General features: G+C 56.2%; 3 protein-coding genes across 6 annotated transcripts in view; all 3 read left to right on the top strand.

The window, feature by feature from the left end:
• Positions 1-723: 723 nt before the first annotated feature.
• LOC135996831 (1-phosphatidylinositol phosphodiesterase-like) lies at positions 724-3,119 on the top strand. Of its 2 annotated transcripts, none has more exons than XR_010607319.1 (2): positions 724-1,935; positions 2,357-3,119. XR_010607319.1 is itself a non-coding variant. In XM_065649090.1 (2 exons), exons 1-2 carry the CDS (start codon positions 731-733, stop codon positions 1,793-1,795), a joined length of 975 nt encoding a protein of 324 aa, XP_065505162.1. In that variant the 5' UTR covers positions 724-730; the 3' UTR covers positions 1,796-1,953. The 2 variants fall into 2 exon arrangements, 1 of the variants encoding a protein (XP_065505162.1); XM_065649090.1 differs by lacking the exon at positions 2,357-3,119 and having other exon boundaries at positions 724-1,632; positions 1,723-1,953.
• A 3,970-nt stretch (positions 3,120-7,089) lies between these two features.
• Positions 7,090-16,802, top strand: LOC135996746 (P-selectin-like). Its single transcript, XM_065648940.1, has 17 exons — positions 7,090-7,143; positions 7,604-7,694; positions 9,280-9,669; positions 9,767-9,874; positions 9,981-10,163; positions 11,489-11,674; positions 11,808-11,993; positions 12,130-12,315; positions 12,440-12,625; positions 12,759-12,944; positions 13,081-13,266; positions 13,402-13,587; positions 13,703-13,888; positions 14,065-14,250; positions 14,400-14,522; positions 15,956-15,986; positions 16,187-16,802. The coding sequence occupies exons 1-17, from the start codon at positions 7,141-7,143 to the stop codon at positions 16,239-16,241; spliced, it is 2,658 nt and encodes an 885-aa protein (XP_065505012.1). The 5' UTR covers positions 7,090-7,140; the 3' UTR covers positions 16,242-16,802.
• Positions 16,803-17,010: 208 nt separating this feature from the next.
• Positions 17,011-23,770, top strand: part of ATF6 (activating transcription factor 6) — a 68,505-nt gene continuing 61,745 nt past the window's right edge. For all 3 annotated transcript variants that reach the window (XM_065648945.1, XM_065648943.1, XM_065648944.1), the window contains exons 1-7: positions 17,011-17,088; positions 17,194-17,270; positions 18,840-18,927; positions 19,262-19,356; positions 19,847-19,976; positions 20,212-20,418; positions 22,855-23,075. In XM_065648945.1, coding sequence (XP_065505017.1) covers positions 17,019-17,088; positions 17,194-17,270; positions 18,840-18,927; positions 19,262-19,356; positions 19,847-19,976; positions 20,212-20,418; positions 22,855-23,075 — 888 coding nt within the window. In that variant the 5' untranslated portion in view covers positions 17,011-17,018. The remainder of the gene's footprint in view (positions 17,089-17,193; positions 17,271-18,839; positions 18,928-19,261; positions 19,357-19,846; positions 19,977-20,211; positions 20,419-22,854; positions 23,076-23,770) is intronic.

The raw sequence follows: 23,770 nt of genomic DNA, 5'->3' as shown, positions 1-23,770 counted from the left end.
GTGCCTGAGGAGCGAGGGGATGGAGCCCACTTCCCTGGGGAACCCTCGCTGAGCAGGGCCTGGGGTGTGCTGGCAAGCACAGCCCCCCTGCTCCAGATCCCTGCCTGGACGTTGTGCCGCTGATGGGGACGACGGCGATCGTCACCGGGGGGCCAGGTCCTCCCGGGACCTACCCCTGGGCATGGCTCTGGGGTGGGTGCGCGGGCACCCGGGGGCTCTGTGCAGCTGCTCCCACAGCCAGCGTCAAGGGACCCCACGGCACCCCAATCCTGTTTGTCCTGATTCCTGGGCAGGGAGGTGCAGAGGCTGAGTGGCTGGTTTTGGGATCAGCCACGCGATTTTCCAGCCTGGCGTGTTAGCCGAGCGCTCCCCTTGGCCAAGGGCTGAGGATGAATCCCTGATGCACGTGCGAGGCAGGACACACGTCATGAGCGTCACCAGGTTAATGGCCGGCATCCTGCTCCACCTGTCAGTGTGCCGCCGGCACCCACGGCCGCGCACCCCATCCGGCGGGCTGCACCCCCCAGCCACAGGCAAACCCAGGTGGGTGCAGGAGGGGGAGGTTGGGACCTACTGGGGTTTGGGGGTAGTGGGATGAGTGCTTGAGGGAGGGGTGGGGTCAGGATGTGTGGGGGCCATGCAGCGCTCCCACTGCTTGTAGTCTGCTTCTCCTCCACATCAGGGCTTGGTGGGGCCAGCCAGGTGCTGAGGCACCCACTCTTCTGCTGGCATGGAGGCACGGTGCCAGCGCAGCGTGGCATTCGACTGCACGCCCCAGCCAGCAGCCTGCTGCCCCGACTGGATGGCAGGGCTCCCCGATGCCCTGCCGCTCTCCTGCCTCTCCATTCCTGGCACCCACGACTCCCTCAGCCTGTTCGGCGGCCGGCGCCTTCGGTGTCAGAGCTGGGGGCTGGAGGCCCAGCTGGCAGCCGGCATTCGCTTCCTGGACGTGCGCTGCAAGCTGGTGCGAGGTGAGCTCCAGGTCTACCACCTCTGCACCTTCCAGCGGGCCAGCCTGCGGGGCGTCCTGCGCCGCACCCTGCGCTTCCTCCGTGCCCACCCCGGCGAGGCCGTGCTCATGCGCATCAAGGAGGAGCTGCCCATCTTCTCTCAGCCCGGCTTTGCTGCCCAGCTGCGCCGCTGCTTGCTGGAGGAGGGACAGGGCCGCGTGTGGTGCCAGGAGGAGGTGCCGACGCTGGGCCAGGTGCGGGGGAAGATTGTGGTACTGGAGGCGCTGGCACAGGAGGTGCTGGGCATCCCCTACGAGCAGCTGAGCATCAGTGATGCCTGGAACGTACTCTCGCTGGAGCGCAAGTGGGCACGGGCCCAGCGGCACCTGGAGAGGGTGGCCGGTGGGGACACCACAACCATCCACCTCACCTTCTGCTCCGGCAATGGGCTCTTCACCTGTCCCGAGGTGGTGGCCCGCTTCGTGAACCCCCGCTGCTACCAGCACCTGCAGCACCGGAGGGGGCAGCCCGTGTGCTGGGGAGTGGTGATCATGGACTTCCCTGGGGCAGGACTCGTCCGGCTTATTGTGGAGAGCAATTCCCTGCGTGCCAGCAGACACGTCACAGCATCCCCCAGCAAGCCCACAACATCCCCACAGCACCCCCGCGGCAGGGAGGACAGGTGCCACATCCCCACGGCATCCCCGCAGCAGAGGGGACGGGTGCCACAGCCAGCACAGCTCCACTCACCGCCTGCACCTGTGTCCATCAGGACAGACACTGCTCCTGGCCCCATGCCTCTGCTGAAGAATGTCAGCGCCCAGAGAGAAAAAGCAGGTTTCTAACTCTTGCTGAGCACTGCGAAGCCTTTGTGTGACAACAGTGTGACGGCGCCAGAGGCAGCAGAGGAGGGACAGCGGCTGTGGTTGGAGCCAGGCAGGCCGGGAAGCTGCCCCCTGCATGCTGCTCTCCCCCGAGGCGCCAGGTACGGTCACAGCCTGGGGCTGGGGCAGCCGAGTCCCTGGTGGAGCAGCAGGGATGGGGTGGAGGAAGGAGGTCCTGCTTTGCCTCCTCTCAGGTGGGTGAGTCCACCCGAAATGCCTCTCTGCAAAACAGTCCTTTTCCTTTCAAGGGTAAAAGAAGCTAGGAAAGTACTCCCTATGTTGCCTTGCCATGTCCTAGCAGAAAAGTGCAGAGAAGACCTTTTGCTTTTGCTGCTCAGCTATGAAAGAGCTTGGACCCCTCTGCCTGTGGCCTAATCACAGTTAAACTGGTATTTGTAATCATCTTGCTCCTAAAACAGAGCTGTGAGAGGTCAGAGGATGAGGAATTCATTTCAAAGGCAACAACAAATGGTTAGGAACATCCTTCCCTTTGTTATTTTAGTTTTTGTTTTTTTCTTGCAGGGGCTTGCCCCAAAAGTCAGAACCGTTAGAGAGAGACAACACCAGCAAGCACCACCAACCCTGTGCATGAAGAGCTGGATGGCCAAGGCAGAGGCTGTTCAGACAGGGCTACCCTGTCCTTGGGGTTGCTCTACAGGGTAAAGCCCGGTGGTTTGCAACATCACGGGCAGCGTGGACAGGGCAGTTTATAGATCCACAAAAGCGAAGTGTTTGAGATGTAAAAAAGACCTTAAAATGCACATTGTGCCAGAGCCTGCTTTACCTGCAGAAAATAAATCGGCAGTTTGACTAGACTGGCAAGTCACAGGACACAAGCTTCTTGGAGCAGAAAGATAACAGAGATCCCAGGGAGAAAGCATCAAACTGCCAGCACTGCTGAAGCAGGGAGGTGAGAATGAGAAGAGGAAAGCTCAGCCCTGGCCTGCCAAAAGGTGAAGAACGCCCTCAAGGATGCTTCTGTCTTGGGCTAAAAGGCAGCTGGGCTCAGTGCTTGACAGAGGGGATGCCGCAGGATTTCCTGGCCAGAGGAGAGGACATTGTTTGCTCTGCGGTGGCTGCCCCTGGCTGGAGACGCGGCTCTCGGGGCTGAGTATGCTCATCCGCTGGCCCGGGCGAGGAGGAGCAGAGGAGGACAGAGCCCACCCATGCTGCAAAGAGCCGGGCAGGAGGGGAGGGGAGCAGGCAGTGGTGCGCAGGGGGTGATGGAGGTGACGAAGAGAAGAATCTGTCTCTGGGCGTGTTTTGTGGACAGGAGAATATTGAAATTTCTGCATTAAACCAGACATATGACAAAAGCACTGGTGACGTCTGGGATGCTGGTGGCCTGCTCCGTCAGCTGCCAACGCCTCCAACGCCTGGGTTGCCCCCGTGCCAAGCCAGCATGACACCTTTAGGTATTTCTCTCATGCCGGGAAGATGGGTGCCATCAAGGGAGGGCCCGTCGGGTTTGGTGGCCCATCCCAGCCTTCCAGGGACGCACGGTGCCATGGGGAGCCCGTCAGGGTGCAGGCAGAGCAGTCAGAGTTCCCAGGAGCAGATCTACTTGCAGGGTGCTTCTGCTCTGGCCTAGGGCAAGGGCTGCCTGCATGGCTGCACCCCTGGAGCTGCACCCCAGCACCCCGTACCCACCCTGTGCCCCGGCTTGCTGGCAGGACAGAGGCACTGCCTGGGATTCCCCGGGTGGGCAGAGCCGCTTGTTTACTCCTTACCACAAAAGCAGTGAGATAACCTCGGCTTTATCTACGCCCACGGCATCCTGTTTGGCGAACCATTATCTGTGCCAGGCAGGTGTTACTGCTGCCAGGCGTCAGAGAGCCGGCAGGCAGCGTGGGCAGGGGTACCCAGCTGGCAGTGGTGCCCTGTGAAAAGGTGCTCTATCACCAGCGTGGCAGGGGAAAGGTGAGAGGCAGAAAGTTGTCCTATAACTGGCACCAAAGAAATGTCTCTGGGAGGGACCAGGTGACATGGGCAGGAGTGGTTTGCCCAAAACTACCTCAGCACCCCACAGCCCGAGCTGTCCCACAGTCCCTGTGGGCAGGGGTGCAGGCTGCCATGGCCCCTGGGCTGTATTGGAAGCATCGCCATCCTTCTGGTCCCAGCTAATCCTTGCAACCTTCTCGCCCCGTCCAAGCCAGGGCAGTACTTGGATAACACGTTTTCCTGTGGCCAAACACTTCCGAACTGTGAGATAGATTTTATCAGGCACCTCCAGCATGGTTGGAGGACAGTCTGGCTGCTGGGGCTGCAGGCCAGGCGTTGTGCTGGGAGACGTGCCCAAAGGCACCCTGCAGCTTGGGGACACCCTTTGGGTCAAAAACCCCCTGGGGACCTGCGGTGGGGGGGACCTGTCCCCTGCCTATGCGCAGGAGGTGCCTCCAAAGCCTCCACTCACCAGGGCATTGCGGGACCTGGGGAGAGCTGCCCTGGTCCCCATGGTGGAGTGGAGGGTGGCAGGAGTGGGGCTGCACCCCAGCGGGGTGTGGGTCCCCACAGGCACCACGCCACATTCCCACCGGGGTGCCGCCAGCTGCCTCCTTGCTCCAGTGAGCCCTCCCCAGCACAGGGGCAAAAGGAACGGGGAGCGGGGGGGCTCCCCAGGAAGGTGCCTGCTGTATCACTGGTGGCAGCTGAGCTGGGCGGGCTGTGTCAGGGTGACTTGGTTCCTCTGCGGTTTGCTGGGACATTGCACAAGGAGGGAAATAGGCTGGGGCAGGAGCCTCTGCTGAAAACAACACATTTGCCTCTGTGCAGGGGGTTGCGGTGTGCTGGTGATGGGGGTGTCCCTTGCACCCTCTGTCCCCGGGGTCTCACTCTGTCGGGTCCTGGGCGCTCCCTGGGGACACCATGCATGGCACAGCCTGGTCTTGTCCCTGGGGCTCTGCAGAGGCTAAGCCTTGGGGCATCTGCCCAGCTCTGCCAGCTCCCACCTCCCCGTGCAGCATGTGCAGCCCCTGTCACCATGGGTCCCATCCACACCTGGGCACTTCCAGTGCCACTGGGATGCTCTGCACAACAGCCTGCCCGTGGCACGGCCAAGCATGCCGAGAGCGAGCAGAGCATCAGCCTGGGCAGGCAGCGATGGCTGCAGCGGCTGAACCGCTTCCCCTGCAGCGAGCCCTGTGGTCACAGCCTGCGGGTGGGTTGCCCAGCACCCCCAGCTGCACAGCACCCTTGGCAATGGTTTGGAGATGGCATGTGTGCCATCTTCCCCACAGATAGAGCCCACAGCCAGGCTCTCATGGGCAAGAGCATCACCTCCAGCTGTGGCTCAGGAACAGGACACAGCAAAGGAGACACATTTCCATTCCAGATCCCTGCAAGGCCCAGAAGGACAGTGAGGAGGTGACATGGGAGAGTGTCTTTGTGCCTGCTCCCTTGAGCCCCTGCTGCGTGAAGCCCTGGCTTGCAGCTTGTGCTGTGCCCTTGGAGGGGGCAGAGAGACAGGATGCGCCATCCAGCTGCCTGGGAAATCCCGGCGCTGCTCAGCCCGTAAGGCAGGGATGGGCCTTTCCTTGGTAAGCGGGGCAGCAGGAACCCAGCGGGGAGCGTGTGCCCTGCAGCATCCTGAATCCTTCCTGGGGAGCCAGCCTTGGAAACCACCTGAGATGTGAAGGGGCTCCTGGTGATCAGCCAGCTCCCAGCAGAGCTGATTTGGGTCTTCTCTCCCACCACACGTACCTTTTTCTGCTCCCTACAAAGCAAACCTTGGTACCGGTCCTGTGATGCAGGACTCCCCCTGCACGCCCAGGTACCCACAGGCACAGAGTACCTGACCCCACAAACAGCTTTGAACGTGGCCATGTTCCACTATTTGCAGTGGCAGCCTCTGAGTCTCAGCCACCTTGGTTCTGTTTTGAAAACAATATCAGAAACTATTTGTAGTTAAAAAAATAAAGGTGGGAATATTTTTTTTCTGCTGCTCTGCCCTACCGTATCGGGCCTCAGCAGAAGTGAAACTGGCAGGGGCACAGCCTGTTCCCCACCCGGGGCAGTGCCGCCTGTGAGCACCCTCTGGCTCCTAGTAGGTCTCCCAATGCAGGGGAGAGGCAGCTCGCACCCTGCCCAGGTGACCCTCAGCATGTGGAGATGCTCTCCTGCCTCACCAGCTGCCCCTCAGCCTCTCTGCCTGCCTGGCCGTTTCTTCCTGTGCCGTAACTGCACGCCCTCTGCACGTGGGCTGCGAGAAAGCAAACAATCCTGAATTACTGGACATACAGGCTCATCCTCAGCAATTCCATAAAAATAGACAATTGCAGCAAAACATTTTGCAAAGAAGATATCCAGAAACAGGAACTGAGTTGCATTTATATTGGCCAAGTATAAAGTCATTGTGGTGGGTTACTGCTTTTGTGGGATGAGTTCCTCCCTTTGTCTAACATGAGTCCCACTGGAGCAGCGTCTATTTCTCTGGAACTGGAAAATGCATGTGACCTGCATGGCTCTTGCTTTGGCTTTGGCTGGAAATGAGCAGAGTAATTCCTGCAGAAAACCCTGCCAAGGCAATCTTACTTAGAAGCAGGATGGGGTAAGGAAAGATTAATGATGAGTCAAGAATGATCCAAGGGGAGGGGGACACAATAAGGCATGTTCCTGAAGCATCGGTGGAACTTCATAAGGGATATTAACAACCCACAGGAAGCTCCTCTGGCATGTTCTTGGACCATTCTCATAAAGACTTAAAGGCAAAGACAGGAAAATACGTTGTGTAAGTACCTGTTTATAAACAGTGTATGAAAATTCACAGCCAGAGCAAAACGCCTGCCAGTGAGGAGAGGGGAAGCTGTGAGCTCCTGCTCATCACGCCTCATCCCTCCTCCGTCCCCTGGCCACCAGCGTGGGCACTGCGACATGGACGTGGTGGGTCGGAGAGGTCCCAACGCTCTGGGCACCACGGGCGGGGGCCGGACCCTGCTGCACCTCCCGGGGGCTCAGGCAGACCTGGCTTTTTGTGGGGTGGCTCCTGCGGCAGCGTGGGGACGCGCTCAGCTCCCACGCCGTGGGGCAGGTGACGAGCCGAGTCCTGCCGGAGCCATGGCCAGGGCTGAGCGCGCCGTTCCGTTCCGGCGGGGGCCGGGGGTCTCTGGGGCTGGGAGAGCCCCGTGGCGGGGCAGGCGGGCGCGTGGGGCAGGATGCGGGCCGGCAGCGGGGCTGGGCGGGAGGGGAAGAGGCCAAGGGCAGGGAGAGATGCTGTGTGTGCTCGGAGGAAGTGTGGGCACCGCCGCCCGCCCAGGCCAGACGCGCCTCGCGCTGCCGGCAGCTGGGCAACGTGCGCCCGCGGCACTGACATGGTAGGTCCTGCTCCTTTCTGTGGGGATGAGTCGGGGTCTGCCCAGCAAAGCGGGGTAGGGGAGGGCAGGGCTGTGGGCAGGTGCTGCCAGGAACCGGTGCCACTGCCGGGCACCTGTGGGACAGACGCGGAGACGCCGCTGCGGGCAGCCAGGCTGTGCCAGGAGCACAGCGCACTGCCGCGGCAGAGGCAGATGCCAGCCCTGGGGGGCGGGAGGGGCGGGGGCACAGGGCATGCCCTGGACCCTGGGGCTCCCCAGGAGTGAATTGCATGGCAGGCACAGCCCCCGAAAAGTGGGGGACCCTTTCTGCAGCAGAACTGTACGTGGCCGGTGGCACGTCGTGTGCCTGCTGGCACACGCAACATGCCCTTGTGGCTACCAGGTCTGTGGCGCGGGGGCACGGCGGGGTGCGTGAGCCCCCTGGGACAGACGTGCTCACACCTCCCTCCCTGGCACGCAGGGCACTGCTGCGGGACTGCGGTCTGCTGGGAGGACGCGGGCTCTGGGCTCCCGTGGCGTCTGCTACCTGAGCATCGCTGCCATCGCATGGGGTAAGCCGCCTGCTGGGTGGGCACACAGACGCAGCCACAGCACCCACAGGTGCAAGGGCTGGGAGCACAGCTGAGGCAGCACCACACGGAGTTAAAGCTGCTAATCGACATCAGGGAAAGGGGGTTCAGCTCCAGGTGGGGCTGGGAGACGTAACATAAGGCCGAGGGGAAGGAGCGGGGATGAGCTGTGCTGCAGAGAGGTTGTTACTGGTGGGGCTGGAGGAAAGAGGTAGGAAAGCATGTGGAGGATGGGCACGTAGCAGATAGGGCCTCTTGGTCCTTCTCAGTTTGGGGACGGGGCACATGGGAGCAGCAGGGTGGCTGCCCTGGGCTGGGCTGGGGAGGCAGTGAGGGCTGGGACATGGGTGGTGGGAGCTGGGGACACGGCAGGTTCCCAGAGCCGCCCTGAGCTTCTGTCCTGCAGCCCCAGACTTGAAAGGGGTGAAGAGGAGAGCTGCTGTTGAAGACCACATTTTCCTCAGACTTGGTTTTGTTAAGTGAAGTGGATAGTTTGCTCTTCCACAAGGAAATACAGACAAATTATGGGAATTTTGCTTAGAATTATGTGTAATTATTGACCAAACGAGAGCCCTAATTAGACTTGAGAAGCCCTAGATGTGCATCTAATCTGTGATGCCCAGAACACTGCCTGCACGACCACAGTGTGATACACTCTCCTGAGACACAGGGTACCCCAGGCTGGTTCTTTCGAGAAAACTTTGATCCCCATCTCACTTTCTGCACAGATGGACATAAGATCCTTGTATCAGTTTCTGCAGTTGTGGAGATACCTTCTTCTGGGGAGGAGGGGGGAAGCTTTTTTTTGTGGCTAAAACCCTTTGATTGCATCAAGTTGTGGTGCGAAACACTGTAAATAAGAACATGGTTTCAGCAAAGTGCCCCCTCACTTCTGGGTGTGGGTTCCAGTTAATCTCTGGCTTTGCTCTGGCTGATGGGCATGACCAGGATGTGAACTTGGCTTTTGCAAGATGTTGTTTTGCAATACTGAGTTTTGCAAGACTCTTCAGACCATCTCTGGATCCAAATGCTTTTGGGGATGAGGGCATGCTTGTTGCTCTGTCTCACTCCAACCTGACTCTCATGTAGAAGTGTAAAGCAAGAAAACCAAAGTGGTACACTTCTGTGCTTGAGGAAGGAATCCTGTTTTAAGGAACCATCTTGATGTTGGGTTTTCCCCTTTGGGAAACCTTTGTGGCCAGGGGTGTGAGGCTGTGGGGCTGGGCTTCCACCCGTTGGCTGGAGGAACTGTTGGTATCACTGTTTGGGGCTCTCCTGCCACCTGTGCTCTGCCTGCCCCATACTGTGCTTCCCACCTCAGCCTTCACCCACCTCCCTCACCTTCCTCACCCCTGTCCCACCTCAGCTCTTTCTACAATGCCTTGATCCACCCAGGTCTCTGTGTACCCTTAGAGCCCCACTCTCACCCACTCTTGTCCTTTTGCCCTGTCCCCTCAGTGGCAGCTCTTGGCCAGCCCTAGCCCCACCCTCATGTCCCAAGGGACCCCATCCCTGGCTGGGTTCCCGTCCTTTCTGCATCAATCCCGGTCCCCATCCTCTCTCGCAGGTGCAGTGACATGGGTGGAGGTGGGTGCCTGGACATACCACTACAGTGACCAAGGGGACTACACGTGGGAGCAGGCCAGGAACTACTGCCAGACCTTCTTCACCGACCTGGTGGCGATCCAGAACAAGCGGGAGATTGAGTACCTCAACGCGAGCCTGCCCTTCCACAGGCGCTACTACTGGATCGGCATCCGCAAGCTGGGCGGCACCTGGACCTGGGTGGGCACCAAGAAGCTGCTGACGAAGGAGGCGGAGAACTGGGCAGCCGGGGAGCCCAACAACCGCCGCTCCAACCAGGACTGCGTGGAGATCTACATCAAGCGGCAGCAGGAGTCGGGCAAGTGGAATGACGAGAGCTGCAAGCAGAAGAAGAAGGCGCTGTGCTACCAGGGTGAGCGGGGCGGCCGCAGCACGGAGCCGGATCGGGTGGGCTGGGGAGCTTGGCAGGGCGGCCAGCGGCTCCTGCTGACCATCCTCTGTGTGCGCAGCCTCCTGCCAGCCCCTTTTGTGCAGCCAGCGCGGCGAGTGCGTGGAGACCATCGGGAGCTACCGCTGCCAGTGCTACCCTGGCTTCCATGGCCCCGAGTGCGAGGACGGTGAGCCTCCCATCCCCGGCCCTGCCGCCCCGATGGGCAGCCCCAGCGGCAGAGCGGGCAGGCTCATTATGCTCCTAATGGGCTGGTGATGCTGCATCTCCCCCAGTCGTGCAGTGTGCTGAGCTGGAACCAGAGGGAGCACGCATGAACTGCAGCCATCCCTACGGAGACTTCAGCTACAACTCCACCTGCGTGTTCGGGTGCCAGGAGGGGTTTGAGCGGCGAGGGGCGGGCACGCTGCGGTGCCTGGCTTCCCAGCAGTGGTCTGCAGAGATCCCCACCTGCACAGGTAGGGCCTGCCAGGGACTGGGGGACGCAGCGATGTGGCATTGATGCGGCATTGATGCTTTTGGGGGGCAAGGCTGCTCAAGCAAGCAACAGGCTGGGCTTGCTGCACCCCTGCCATTTGGGGAAGCGGCTCCTGGTGCTGCATGCGGGGAGCAGTTCCCCGATGAGGCTGCGATGGGCAGAATGGCTGTGAGCTCTGGATAAGCCCCCTGCTCTCCCAGGCTGTCCCAGCACTTGCTCACTGTCCTGAATCACACCCAGGTGTCAGCACCCTGTGTGCACCGAGCGTGGGGGCAGGACGGTGTCTTGGCACCTCCGTGACCTCGGTGGCACGGTCTGCATCTCCCCAAGCCCCCCGCCAAACCACCTTGGGAAGGTGCTCAGCATCTTGGGGGTCCTCAGAGAAGGGTGAAGGGGGACTGCCAACCTCCAGCTGTGGGAAGGGTGGATCCTGGCAGACTGGGCTGCCTTGAGCAGGGGTGAGGACCCATGAGATGAGGTTAGATATGAGCTGGGAGGGACAGAGCAGGGCAGGAAGCCACAAAGGAGAGAAAGTTGTGGTATGTTACCCTGCAGGGGCAGGGCAAGTCTTCCTGTCAGTGGCTCGAGGGTTGCAGCCAGGTGTCGGGTGCCCCAGAGAGGTGCTTGGCTTTTTCTGGGGGGTGCGAGGGCCCTGCTCCACCTTCCTTGCACCACTGTGTGGTGCATTTGCAGCCTTGCACAAATATGGGATGAGCTGAGAACTGGAGCAGACACAGGACACAACTGAGGACCCTCTCTACTGGGTGACCCAGCAGGAGGGGTCAAGGGGTGGGCAGGGTGTCTCTCTCTCTCTCTCTGTATATATATATATGTACAGCCAGTCGCCCCAGCAAACATTGGGTGCTGCCCTGGCACACAGTGAAGCATGCCAGGCACAGCCTGGGAGGCTGGCACACACACCTGCAGCTATCATAGTCATCCCACACCGGTCCTCTACAGCCCCAAAGCCGCTGTGACAAGGATGGAGGCAGGGAGGGAGGCGAGCAGGACTGCAGCAGCCGTGCTCGTTTGTCCTGGGGGCTGCGACATGGGGCAGTGCAGGGGATAAACAGGGCTCTGGCAGAGCAGCAACTGCTCCCCCCTCCCAGGAAATCACTCCTACAGCAGAAAAATCATTGTACCAGCTGCATTATTACTGCTTTTGAAGAGGTGAGACTTGTCTGGGTGAGAAAGGTAAACAGAAGACATATCACCGTACAGTGTTTTGTTTGACTGGGATTCAACTCTTAATCCCTAGATTTAACCTCATCTATCCTGTCTCTGAGACCTGCTCTCCCATTGCAGCCATCTCCTGCCCGGAGCTCAGTGCTCCAGTCCGGGGACAGCTGAACTGCTCCCACCTCCACGGGGACTTCGCCTTCGGCTCCACGTGTGCCTTCTCCTGCCAGACGGGGTTTGCACTGATGGGGCCAGAGAGCCGCGAGTGCACGGCCACGGGGAGCTGGACCGGGGATGCCCCACGCTGTGAAGGTAGAGCTGCTGCTAGAGCCCAGGGTGTCACCGGCCTTGGGGTGACACTGGGATTTTCCCCAGCCTCTTGGTCCGTCAGTTTAGTCTCCCAGTCCCCAGGCTCCTACTTGAAGCGTGCCTCTTTGCCCTGCAGTCATCACCTGCCCCATGCTCAGCGCGCCAGACTGGGGACAGCTGAACTGCTCCCACCTCCACGGGGACTTCACCTTCGGCTCCACGTGTGCCTTCTCCTGCCAGACGGGGTTTGCACTGATGGGGCCAGAGAGCCGCGAGTGCACAGCCACGGGGACCTGGACTGGGGACACTCCACGCTGTGAAGGTAGAGTTGCCATGCAAGGTGTCACAGGCCTTGGGGTGACCATGGGATGTTCTTGGGTGTCTTGGTCCTCTCATTACAAGAGTTTAGCCTCGTAGTCCACAGGCTCCTATTTGAAGTGTGCTTATTTACCCTACAGCCATCGCCTGCCCGGAGCTCAGTGCTCCAGACTGGGGACAGCTGAACTGCTCCCACCTCCACGGGGACTTTGCCTTCGGCTCCACGTGTGCCTTCTCCTGCCAGACGGGGTTTGTGCTGACAGGTCTGGAAAGCCGCGAGTGCACGGCCACGGGGAGCTGGACCGGGGATGCCCCACGCTGTGAAGGTAGAGCTGCTGCTAGAGCTCAGGGTGTCACTGGCCTCGGGGTGACACTGGGATGTTCCCCAGTCTCTTGGTCCCAGCAGTGTAGTCTCCCAGGCTTCTGCTTGAGGTGTATTTCTCCCTGCAGCCATCACCTGCCCGGTGCTCAGTGCTCCAGTCCGGGGACAGCTGAACTGCTCCCACCTCCACGGGGACTTTGCCTTCGGCTCCACGTGTGCCTTCTCCTGCCAGACGGGGTTTGCACTGATGGGGCCAGAGAGCCGCGAGTGCACGGCCACGGGGAGCTGGACCGGGGATGCCCCACGCTGTGAAGGTAGAGCTGCTGCTAGAGCTCCGGGTGTCACTGATCCTGGGGAACATCCTAACGCCAGCCCAGCCTCTTTGTCCCAGCAGTTTAGCCTTGCAGTACCCAGGCTCCCACTTGGAGTATATCTCTACCTCTGCAGCTGTCACCTGCCCAGCGCTCAGTGCTCCAGACCGAGGAAACATGAACTGCTCCCATCTCCACGGGGACTTTGCCTTTGGCTCCATGTGTGTCTTCTCCTGCGAGACAGGGTTTGTGCTGACAGGACTGGAGAGCCGTGAGTGCACAGCCATGGCGACTTGGACTGGGGATGCCCCACGATGCAAAGGTAGAGATACTGTGCAAGGTGTCACAGGCTTTGAGGTGACCATGAGATGTTTTCTGGTGTCTTGGTCCCCTCGTTCCAACACTTTAGCCTCGTACTCCACAGGCTCCTATTTGAAGTGTGCCTATTTACCCTGCAGCCATCGCCTGCCCGGTGCTCAACGCTCCAGACTGGGGACAGCTGAACTGCTCCCACCTCCACGGGGACTTTGCCTTCAGCTCCACATGTGCCTTCTCCTGCCAGACAGGGTTTGCACTGGTGGGGCCAGAGAGCCGCGAGTGCACGGCTATGGGGACCTGGACTGGGGATGCCCCACGATGCAAAGGTAGAGCTACTGCTCAATGCAGCACAGGCCTTGTGTTGTCCGTGAGATGTTCTTGTGTGTCTTAGTCCTCTGGTCCCAACAGTTTAGCCTCATAGGCCACAGGCTCCTATTTGAAGTGTATCGCTATCCCTGCAGCCATCACCTGTCCAGAGCTCAGTGCTCCAGAGTGGGGACAGCTGAACTGCTCCCACCTCCACGGGGACTTTGCCTTCGGCTCCACGTGTGCCTTCTCCTGCCAGACGGGGTTTGCACTGATGGGGCCAGAGAGCCGCGAGTGCACGGCCACGGGGAGCTGGACCGGGGATGCCCCACGCTGTGAAGGTAGAGCTGCTGCTAGAGCTCAGGGTGTCACCGGCCTTGGGGTGACACTGGGATTTTCCCCAGCCTCTTGGTGGCAGCAGGTTCCTTCTTGAAGTGTGCCTCTTTACACTTGCAGCCATCAAATGCTCAGCCCTGGCCAGCCCCAAGATGGGCCAGGCTGCCTGCTCTCACCTCCATGGGGACTTTGCCTTCAGCTCCACATGTGCCTTCTCCTGCCAGACCGGATTTGTGCTGATGGGGCCAGAGAAACGCGAGTGCACAGCCATGGGGACCTGGACAGGGGACACCCCACAATGCAAAGGTAGATTTTGTGGTCACACAAGTCTGGAAGTGCTCTGCCGTAGCAGACTGCTTTCCCCAGCACTCCCTTCCCCTTAGCACCCCCAGTCCATGGCAGCTCATCCTCTGCCTCCCCAGCCCACACGTCCCACCCAGCAGTCCTGTCCTATTGATGCTACCACTGTGCTTTATCTCCAGCCATCAGCTGCCCGGTGCTGGAGCCCCCCAGCAGCGGCCAGCTGAGCTGCTCTCACGTGCACGGGAACTTCACGTACAACTCCACGTGCACCTTTTCCTGCGAGGAGGGGTTTGTTCGGATGGGAGCAGAGGTGCTCAGGTGTGCAGCCACAGGGAACTGGACCAGGCATCCCCCTGTCTGTGCAGGTACGGTGGGAGCCCCTGCTCCTCTAGCACTGGGGGGTCTGGCTTCCTGCAGCACATCTTGAATAGGGTGGGGGGGCACCCCAGCAGCCTGGGTGCTGTGAAGTCCTTCTGACAACTTTCTAACCTGTGGGTCTGCGGATCTGTTTCAGAGGATGGTGCCCCCTTCTTAAAGCAAGTCCTGGCTTACAGCAGCGGCACGGCTCTGGCAGTAGCCGGCATCGTGCTCTCAGGGACGCTTATCGCGCTCCTCGCCAAGCGGCTCAGCAACAGAGGTAACAAACACCTCCTGCAACCGACCATCACTTTGGTTGGGGGCTCTCGGACCAGGGGGTTACACAGTGTCAGGGGAGGGTGGGATGATCAGACAAGTTTAACAGTGCGACAGCCTCAATACACGTGTTTTATTTGCTGCAAGTTGCTTTGGTCTGGCAGCACCTCCTTGGCAGTTTGTCCAGCTGGAATTGTCAGCAGCCAGGTTTGGAGTGCAGAGCCAGAAAAACATCTTAATTGCAAAGGGGAAGAAGGCGATTGTTCCAGGTCCCCCTCCCTGCTCCATCCTGTGCTTGTCACACTTGGTTCCACTTCGGACGCTGCTCTCTGGCTGAAGGAGAGAAGCCAGAGAGTCGTGGTCAATGGGGCGGAGTTTGGTTGGAGGCCTGTATCTAGTAGAGTGCCTCGGGGGTCAGTACTGGGACCAGTACTATTCGATACATTCATCAATGACTTCGATGAGGGAATTGAATGTACTATCAGCTAGTTTGCTGATGACACCAGGCTGGGAGGAGTGGCTGACACTGGGAGGCTGTGCTGCCATCCAGAGACCTGGACAGGCTGGAGAGTTGGGCGGGGAGAAACTTAATGAAATAGAACAAGGGCAAGTGTAGAGTCTTGCATCTGGGCAGGAACAACCCCAGGTTCCAGCATAGGTTGGGGAATGACCTGCTGGAGAGCAGTGTAGGGGAAAGGGAGCTGGGGGTCCTGGGGACAGCAGGGTGACCATGAGCCAGCGCTGGGCCCTTGTGGCCAGGAAGGGCAACGGGACCTGGGGGGGATTAGAGGGGGGGTGGTCAGTAGGTCAGAGAGGTTCTCCTGCCCCTCTGCTCTGCCCTGGTGAGACCGCATCTGGAATATTGTGTCCAGTTCTGGGCCCCTCAGCTCAAGGACAGGGAACTGCTGGAGAGAGGCCAGCGCAGCCACGAAGATGCTGCAGGGAGTGGAGCATCTCCCGGGTGAGGAAAGGCTGAGGAGCTGGGGCTCTGAGCTGGAGAAGAGGAGACTGAGGGCTGACTCATTCACGGGGATCAATATGGAAAGGGGGAGTGTCAGGAGGATGGAGCCAGGTTCTTCTGGGTGACAACCAGTGACAGGACAAGGGGCAATGTGTGCAAACTGGAACACAGGAGGTTCCACTTAAATTATGAGAAGAAACTTCTTCCCAGTGAGGGTGCCAGAGCCTGGCCCAGGCTGCCCAGGGAGGTTGTGGAGTCTCCTTCTCTGCAGACATTCCAACCCGCCTGGACACCTTCTGTGTAACCTCATCTGGGTGTTCCTGCTCCGGCGGGGGATTGCACTGGATGAGCTTTCGAGGTCCCTTCCGATCCCTGACATTCTGTGATTCTGCAGCTTCTCAAGTACTTCACTAAACAGATCTGGTTATTTCTTTTTTATCTGTACTGCCCATGGGGATATTTGACACCGTTATCAGAGGAGAAGAAGCAGCTCCTGAACCCCACCAGGTGAGCCACGCTCCGCAGGAAGGTGGGTCTGCACTGCGCCCATCAGCCCTGCAGTCACCCTGCGTCACCCAGCCCTGCCCACGTGCGGCTGCCTGCATCGGCAGCGGGAGCACGCTCGGCGGGGATGGGGCGCTCCGACCCCGTGCCCTTCGCACCCCCGCCCTCGCCCCCACGGCGCCGCGCTCGTGTCTGTTTTCCAGTGACCTGGGATCACCGGGCATCTTCACCAACGCGGCGTACGACGCCACCCTGTGAGGCGCGCGGCGCCGAGGTGCCGGCGGCGCCCCGCGCCCCCGCAGCACGCTGGGAACCGTGTCCCCGCTTCCGCTGGGAGTCCCACGTCGAGTCCCCGGGCTGGGGTGCTGCAGCCGGGCCCCCCGCTGCCGGCCCGCATCCTGCCCCACGCCCCCGCCTGCCCCGCCACGGGGCTCTCCCAGCCCCAGAGACCCCCGGCCCCCGCCGGAACGGAACGGCGCGCTCAGCCCCGGCCATGGCTCCGGCAGGACTCGGCTCGTCACCTGCCCCACGGCGTGGGAGCTGAGCGCGTCCCCACGCTGCCGCGGGAGCCACCCCACAAAAAGCCAGGTCTGCCTGAGCCCCCGGGAGGTGCAGCAGGGTCCGGCCCCCGCCCGTGGTGCCCAGAGCGTTGGGACCTCTCCGACCCACGCGTGAGGGGCGCTGGAGCCGAGCCGGGCGCCGTGCACCGCCCCCGCCAGCTGCCGCCAGCCCCTCCCCACGGACGTGCCCCCGCGGCTCCCCCCACTCGCGCTTCCGGCCGCGGGCTTGTGTCAGCGGGACCTGAATAAACGCCTGTGTCTAACGAGCCGCCTTCGTGTGCCCGGGCGCGGGTGGGGACGGGCCCGGCTCGGACCGCGGCGGCTGGAGCCGAAGCGCCGGCGCGGGCACCGGCCGTGGGGGGCCCACGCGCGCCCCGGAGGTGGCCGGCACGCCGCGTGTCCGCCGGCGGCCGCCGTAGGCGAGGCGGGGCGCTGCCCGGAAGGAGACGTAGATTTCGGGAGGAAAGCGGAAGCGATGGCGGCGGCGGAGGCCGAGTGGGAGCCGGTGGGGCTGCTGCCGGCCCCGGGGGGCGGCCTGGACTGGGGTGAGCGCGGGGGCCGGGCGGCGGGGGCTGCCCGCCGGTGGGGGCTGCCCGCCGGCGCTGAGGCCGGCGCTGAGGCCGGCGCTGAGGCCGCTGTCTGTCCCGCAGAGGCGGTGCTGGGCGAGGAGCTGAGCGAGCTGCTGGGCGCCGCGGAGCCGCGGGAGGCCCCGAGGGACGAGCCCGACGTGAGTTACCGGGGGCGGGAGGCCGGGGTCTCACCCGGGCCGCGGGTCCCGCGGGGGCAGCGCGGTGGTTTCGTGGGCGCTGGAGCCGGCGGAGCGGCGGGGCCTGCAGGCCTCACCCCGGTTCCCCACCATGGCTGCGGAGCTGTCGGGCTGGCAACAAACTGCGATTTAAAAGCCAGGGCAGAGCTGGAGGTGAAAGCTTGAGGCGCAGTGCCCAGGGAAAGCCGTGTTGTCACCGGCCCAGCGGAGGTGAAGTTCCCTGCGAGGCAGAGCTGGCGGGAGAGCACGTTTCTGGGTTACCCGAAAGGAGGAGTGTGGGTACATTACATCAGTGTCCACCGACGCTGTGCTTTATTGCCTCGCCTATAAGATCATTTTTCTTGTCTGTTTTCTGATTTTGTCCTAAACTCTTTACTTCCAACCTTATGCATTAATCCCCACGTTTTTCCCTGTCTGATCCTACACGCTGCTTTTTGCCTCCCACGGCATTTGCCTCATGGATTCTCCACTCTCTGTTCTTCCCCCACCTTCTCTCTGCTTACCGTGTCCTAACACACCTCTGGCACAACCCCTGGGTTATCCGACATCAACTTCAGGTACTAAGAGCATTCCTGCAGGTGTAAAGCCAGGTACTGGAGAAAATTTGGTGTTGTACAAGGGCAGGGTATCGCTCGTCAGCAGGTCAGCGTTGTCAGAACTTGTGTGCAGGCTCTTGCTGCGCAGCTCAGGCTGTGGTCTTTGGTCATTCTTCTTGTGTGTTCTGATGAGCCTTTTCTTCATCCTAGCCTGCAGATACTAATTTCTATGCAGTCTGTAGGCTTTCTCAGCCTCCTTTTATGAGGCAAGTTGAGAACATAAGGAGAGGTTAGATTTGAGTGGAGATCTGAGACTTACAGTTGCATCAGCAGAAAAAATGAGGCAAAAACCCGATCACTGTTTTAAAGGTTGTACAATAAATAATGTATATGAATTTATTTTAGTCTCATTTTTTACCATTGAATAAGGCAACTGATGACCCTGGCTTTAGAAGATGATGATGTTGGTTTATTCAAATGTGGGGCGGCCTAATACACACTGTTCATCATATCTTGAGCAAATCAGTTCTCATGTCTCTCTTCCTGCTGGTAAACTGACACGGATACTGCTTTTGTTTATAAAGTACTTTGAGATCTGGTGATGGAAGGGCATTAAGTAAATCTTTCAATTAAGATGAAGGGGAGGATGCCAGCAAGTTGCTAAAACTTGTTTTTTATTATAAGGTGGTTCAGTGACTAGACTTAGAACTTTCACTTTATAAATTACTAATAACAGTACAGTAATTAGTGATGGTCTTAAACTGGTATGTTCCTTTCCTACAGCTCTAAGCTTTAAAAGAAGCCTTGTCTTGTGTATTCCAGTTGAGGATTGCCCCGTTGTGCCCTTAAGGGCTTTTATATCTGGGTGCCTTGAGGCAACTGAGGGATAGTTTTGTTTTAATTTCTAGAGCTGTAAGAATGTGAACATAATGGCTGGTGATTTCATTGTATGTTGTCTTTTTGTATTGTTTCTTTCTCTGAACTGTCATTTCAGGAAAATGATCTCTATAACTTTCATTTTGATCTGGATTTGATGTCTTGCGACTCGGATCTTTGGAATATCACAGGCCATGCTTATGCAGGTAATTTACCTTTTGTATTTTGCAGGTGTGACTAATCCCCCCCACCCCGCAAGGGTGAGCTGTTGTAACTTAAGGACAGTGTTAACGTATGTGAAGCTATTTGAAGTTCTGCAGCATTTAGCTCTGTGATGAGAAGTCGTGCTGTTTCTGTAGCATGGGTACAGCTGATGATGACTGCCCTACAAGTTAAGCTGTTTAATATCTTTAATCTTGCTGTATTTTCTGCTGTGCCTTGCTTCAGGAATTAAATAGCTGGTGTAGGGCAGTGTGTTCTTTACTGATCGGCCATTGTTAAACACTTGTACAGTAAAATTTGTTTATCTGCCTCTTGCAGATGCAAGCGTGAAGACAGAACCCTTGTCACCAGCCACTTCGAATTGTTCGGTCCCTTCTCCATTGTCTGTGGACTCTCCAGTGCAGAATGTGCCTGTATGCAGAAACCTCCCTGTAACACAGCAGCACTCATTCAGAACCAGCTGCCACAAGCAAAAAGCCCAGTGGTTTACTTGTCTGACCAACTTAATGGCATAAGAGGAAACAGCTTGTTTTTCTAAGCCTTGCAAAAACAATTTCCCTTCAGTGATGTTTTCCTTCCTTTCCTGCTGTGGCCCATTCTAAAAAGAGCATGTTCAGTTCTGTTTCCTCAGTTGTGTGTATTGGTCTGGTTGCCAAACTAAATGCTTTCTGAAATTTAGAAGTTGCTGGCCTCTACCCCGCTTCACTCTGCTGATAAGGAGAGGTACTTCTGTGGTTTTCAGTGGTACTTAGCATTGACCAGGATAAAACTGCAGAATGAAACCTTTCTCTTGTTTGCTGAAGGGGTAACACAGATGTGATGAAAGGCTTTTATACTCTGAGCTGCAAGTAGACACTTTTATGTGTTTCTGAAGCATTAATCTCATGTACTTTCTGTCTGCAGGATGATGTGGACTGCAGCTGTAGCTCCCAGATGTCTCCCATATCTCTGTACAGCAAGAGCTGCAAAAGCCCTGCATCCCCTGAAGGAAATGGAGGGAAGAAGCCTCCTGTCAGCATCGCTTCTCGGTCTGGTATGAAAGATTGGGTTACTTTGATTCCGCAGATAGTATGTATATTGTCTTCCATATTGATGTTTAACTAACAGACGCTAGTATATCCTTTCACTTCTGATTTGAATTTGTCATCAAATATGTCTATTTTTATTAAATATTATAGATGAGTGAAAAAAACATACCATGTTATTTCTGCTTAAGTTATTTTATTTTATACCTTCTGGTCCAATTCTGACTCTTTTTCCTTTCCTAGCAAATAATTCTGCAAGGACCCTGAAGAGGTGTGGTCAGACAGCATCCAGGCCTTCGATACAACCTAAACCCCTTTTGCCAGCTGTCCCTGAGGCTCAGGCTAACATTGGCATCCCAGCTAAAACCATCATTATTCAGACTCTTCCCACGCTTGTGCCACTGCCAAAGCATCAGCCAGTTGTTAACATCCAGCCAGCACCCCCTAAAGGTAAATGAATTGTGACTGAGCCAGGTCTTGGGGGTAAACACTCTGTCTGTTTGGGATGGTTGCTAGAATGAAGTTGGTTTTGGTGGTCGAAATGAGAGGGATAGGGGAAAAAAGAAGGGTCCTAGATGCTTTGCTAGAAAAGCTTTAGGCTGAGAAGGTGGCCTTATTCCTCTCCTGTATAGTCCTGTGAGAACCAGCACTCACCTGGGCATTGTGTGGAAAGGAAGACAGTATAGCAAGAGAGACTTTGCTGAGCACTGGCAGCTGTGGAGAAAAAACTGCTGGTTTGGAAAGATCTCTAGGGACCTTTGCCTGTGGTGGCAAGTGGTGTGTAATGAGATTACAGTGCTGTTCTCTTGTAACCAAAGGAAGATCCAGCAGAATCAGTTAGGATGGCTTGAATGAAGCTTGAAAGCTTGGGAGGAGTGAGAAAAGGGTTTTTTTTACCCACATGAAACTCTGCCGCAGGATGGCGGGAGCATGAGTTTATGGCTTTTTGTCTCAACAGCATTCTGTAGGATGCTGTGAAATCTGCTAAGACTGGAGAAGGTTAGAATGGTTGCCTACAGCTGCTTGCTAACGCTAACAAGAGACAAGTGATTTCCTGTCCAGCAATAATTCTTCATTCCTCCTGTTGCCCTATAACAGATTTTTGAAGTAGCTCGAGCCTTTATTTTTGATTCCCAAGCATAATTTTACTCTTCAGCTAAGGCGGTAGGGACATGACTTGTATTGCTGGAATTGTCAGATGCAGTTTCTCGTTTTCACCAGCTGGTGGCTGCAGTCACTTGCGGTTGACTGTACAGGCACTGAGGTGTGGAAGGAAAATGAGACAAATACTTGAGGGCATGTGTCTAGAATTTATTGCAATAGTGAAAAATTTGTCTTTGTTACTAATTGCTCATCCATCAGGAGTTAAGCCGAAGATGGAGATGCTGACGTGTGTTACAACATGCCTAAGATTGTTGGACCACGGTCAGCGTGACCTAATTTGTATTCCCTCTGATGTTCCAGCTGATAAAATACCATCTGGAATAAGGAATGTTGTGGATATGGATTTTTTTGGATATAAGTATAGTACTGTGAAGAGCAGCTTCTCCTTTTCCCTGAAGAAAAATCAGGAGAGTATTTTCTGTGAGACACTCTAGAGGAAATACTTTTGGGGAAGTATTTCCATGCCATGTATTTACTTTAACTGGCGGTGTGTTTAAAATTTTTATAGTGCTACTTCCATAACAAAAACCATAACGATCTTTTTTGTTAATCAAAATCCCCTGCGCATGACAAGTTGGAGTTACCAGTTTGAAATATGCTATTATCTTCAAAGGAGTATGAGGAATGATATTTTTACAGTCCCTTTCATAAAAGCTCAAAGAGGAAAGCATGATCTTAGAGCATCACATACTTTGTGCATTTAAAAAACAGTTGAAATAATCTCAAATTCACCATTTGAGGTTCTTAAATAGGGTACTAACTTCTGATGTCTTCAAGGTCATCTCTGCAAAAAAGGAGATCTAATCCTATACCTCATACATAAAAGATCTTGGCACTAGGTAAATGACTTTGTCATGCATTTTGGTTGGAATGCTCAGCTGGAACATGCTGTTTCTGAAAGCTGTCGAGGTCATCCTGTTACAAAGGATTAAAGAGACCTTCATGTGTTTTCAGACAACAAAATGTTACTAAAGCACCTGCTTGAGTTAAATGTAGTTGTTGGACTGAAATTTCTTGGAAGCGACTGTTCTTAATTCCATTTCAAACTCTGTCAAAATTACCTCATTTTTTCTGCCTGCTTTTCTTTAAGATCTGTTCAGCTTGTGCATAAAATTTCTTACATAAGACATTTCTCAAAAAAATTAGTCTCGTCTTAGTGTGAATTGTGGTTTTAACTTATGTTTTGAAAGTAACTTGCGTGATTCTCATTTATCTTCTTTCTCTATGCTGTTTCTGAATTGGTTTGTATAGTACGAGTCACTTCTGTATAGTAAGTTTTCCACTGAATAGAGCAATAAAGTAGGGATGGACAAAAGGAAGGAGAAGGATTGAGGTAAGCTGGCTAAATTCTTTGAAAAAGTTGTTCAAGTGCACCAAGTGTTAGCAATACTGAAATGAGTAATGTTTCTAACAAGTGTTGACTTTTATAAACTTCGAAGAGCTATGGGGTTTTGGGAGAGAGTTGATTTAGTGGATCCCTGTAATACGTGTGGTTTTGGTTTGCAAGGTGGATTAAGAGTCCTGCAGACTTTTGAGTTGTTTTCTTTACCATTCCTATCTTGTGGAAGGTACTAATGCTGAAGAGTCGGACTTGAGATAAATCGTGTGGGACAGGAGAGGAAGCAAGGCTTTCTACCTTCTGTCTCAGTATTCCCCTACAAACTGGTCATGTACAAATCCGTTTCATATCGTACGCTGAGCACTCCTGTTGTTGTGTTCTAGGGCAGTCGGTGGTGCTCCCCCAGCCCACCATGGTGCAGCTTCAGGCTCCAGGGGTGCTTCCTGCCTCCCCACCAGTCATTGCTGTCACCGGAGGGACCACGCCACTCCACAGTCACACGGTGAACGCATTGCCTGCAGCTGCTGGAAATGGCTCAACAAGCAGCAAAACACCAGTGACTAAGCCCTTGCTTCAGAGCCACGCACCAGCAATGGGACTGGATGTAAGTTCTCACTGTGATGACAACTGATAACCAACGCCTGGAAACAGTTTTCGGTTACCTGCATGTGGGATGTTTGAGAGAACCAGGTCACTTTAGAGGGTCAGGAAGACAGTGCTGTAGTTTGGCTCATCTAATAGGATTTCTAACAGTAAAAAGGACATTTGGCAGCTTGGTAAGAAATGGGGAGGAACAGCTTGATGTCTGCTGGCCTGCCTGGAGCTGCAGACTGGGTATGTAAGCATTGTGGCAGAAGACAGTGCTGATATATTTTTTACTTAGCTTGTCTTCTCAACTGTAAGCTCTCAATGGCTGGAGCTGTCTTGCATACAGGAAGATTTGATATATCTGGTTTTCGATTAGTGCTAAACCGTGTTTCTAATCCATATAACAAAAGCTCTCCTTTGGAAGTAGATGAATTGGAAATGTCAGCAGTGTGTCTGATTCTTTTTCCACCCACTTTATCACCAAGAAAAGCCAGGCAAGCCCTAGAGGATTGACCAAGGACCTTAAACTGGTTTAAGGATTGTCAGTTAAAACAAGGTAACTCGAGGACAGGAATAGTTCTGGGTTTCATTTAAGCAAGCTTCAGAAATGAGTCCCAGTGAAATTGGTGTGGCATAGACTGAAATGTGCAAAGTACCTTGAATCGGACTGGAGAGAGCTGTTGTTCCTGACAGCATTTGGAGAACACTGTA

This window comes from Caloenas nicobarica, chromosome 20 (genome assembly GCF_036013445.1).
Source record: "Caloenas nicobarica isolate bCalNic1 chromosome 20, bCalNic1.hap1, whole genome shotgun sequence".
NCBI lineage: Eukaryota > Metazoa > Chordata > Aves > Columbiformes > Columbidae > Caloenas > Caloenas nicobarica.
Note: the sequence above shows the minus strand (reverse complement) of the source record. Positions and strands in the feature narration are given on the sequence as shown.

What these genes read in the sequence shown, in the direction of transcription:
- LOC135996831 (XM_065649090.1), top strand. Translation starts at nt 731, where the DNA reads ATGGAGGCACGGTGCCAGCGCAGCGTGGCATTCGACTGCACGCCCCAG. An exon ending in CCCCGCGGCAGGGAGGACAG is followed by an intron (nt 1,633 to 1,722) that starts GTGCCACATCCC and finishes TGTGTCCATCAG; the next exon opens with GACAGACACTGCTCCTGGCC.
- LOC135996746 (XM_065648940.1), top strand. An exon ending in GGATGCCCCACGATGCAAAG is followed by an intron (nt 12,945 to 13,080) that starts GTAGAGATACTG and finishes TTTACCCTGCAG; the next exon opens with CCATCGCCTGCCCGGTGCTC. An exon ending in CAAGCGGCTCAGCAACAGAG is followed by an intron (nt 14,523 to 15,955) that starts GTAACAAACACC and finishes CACCGTTATCAG; the next exon opens with AGGAGAAGAAGCAGCTCCTG.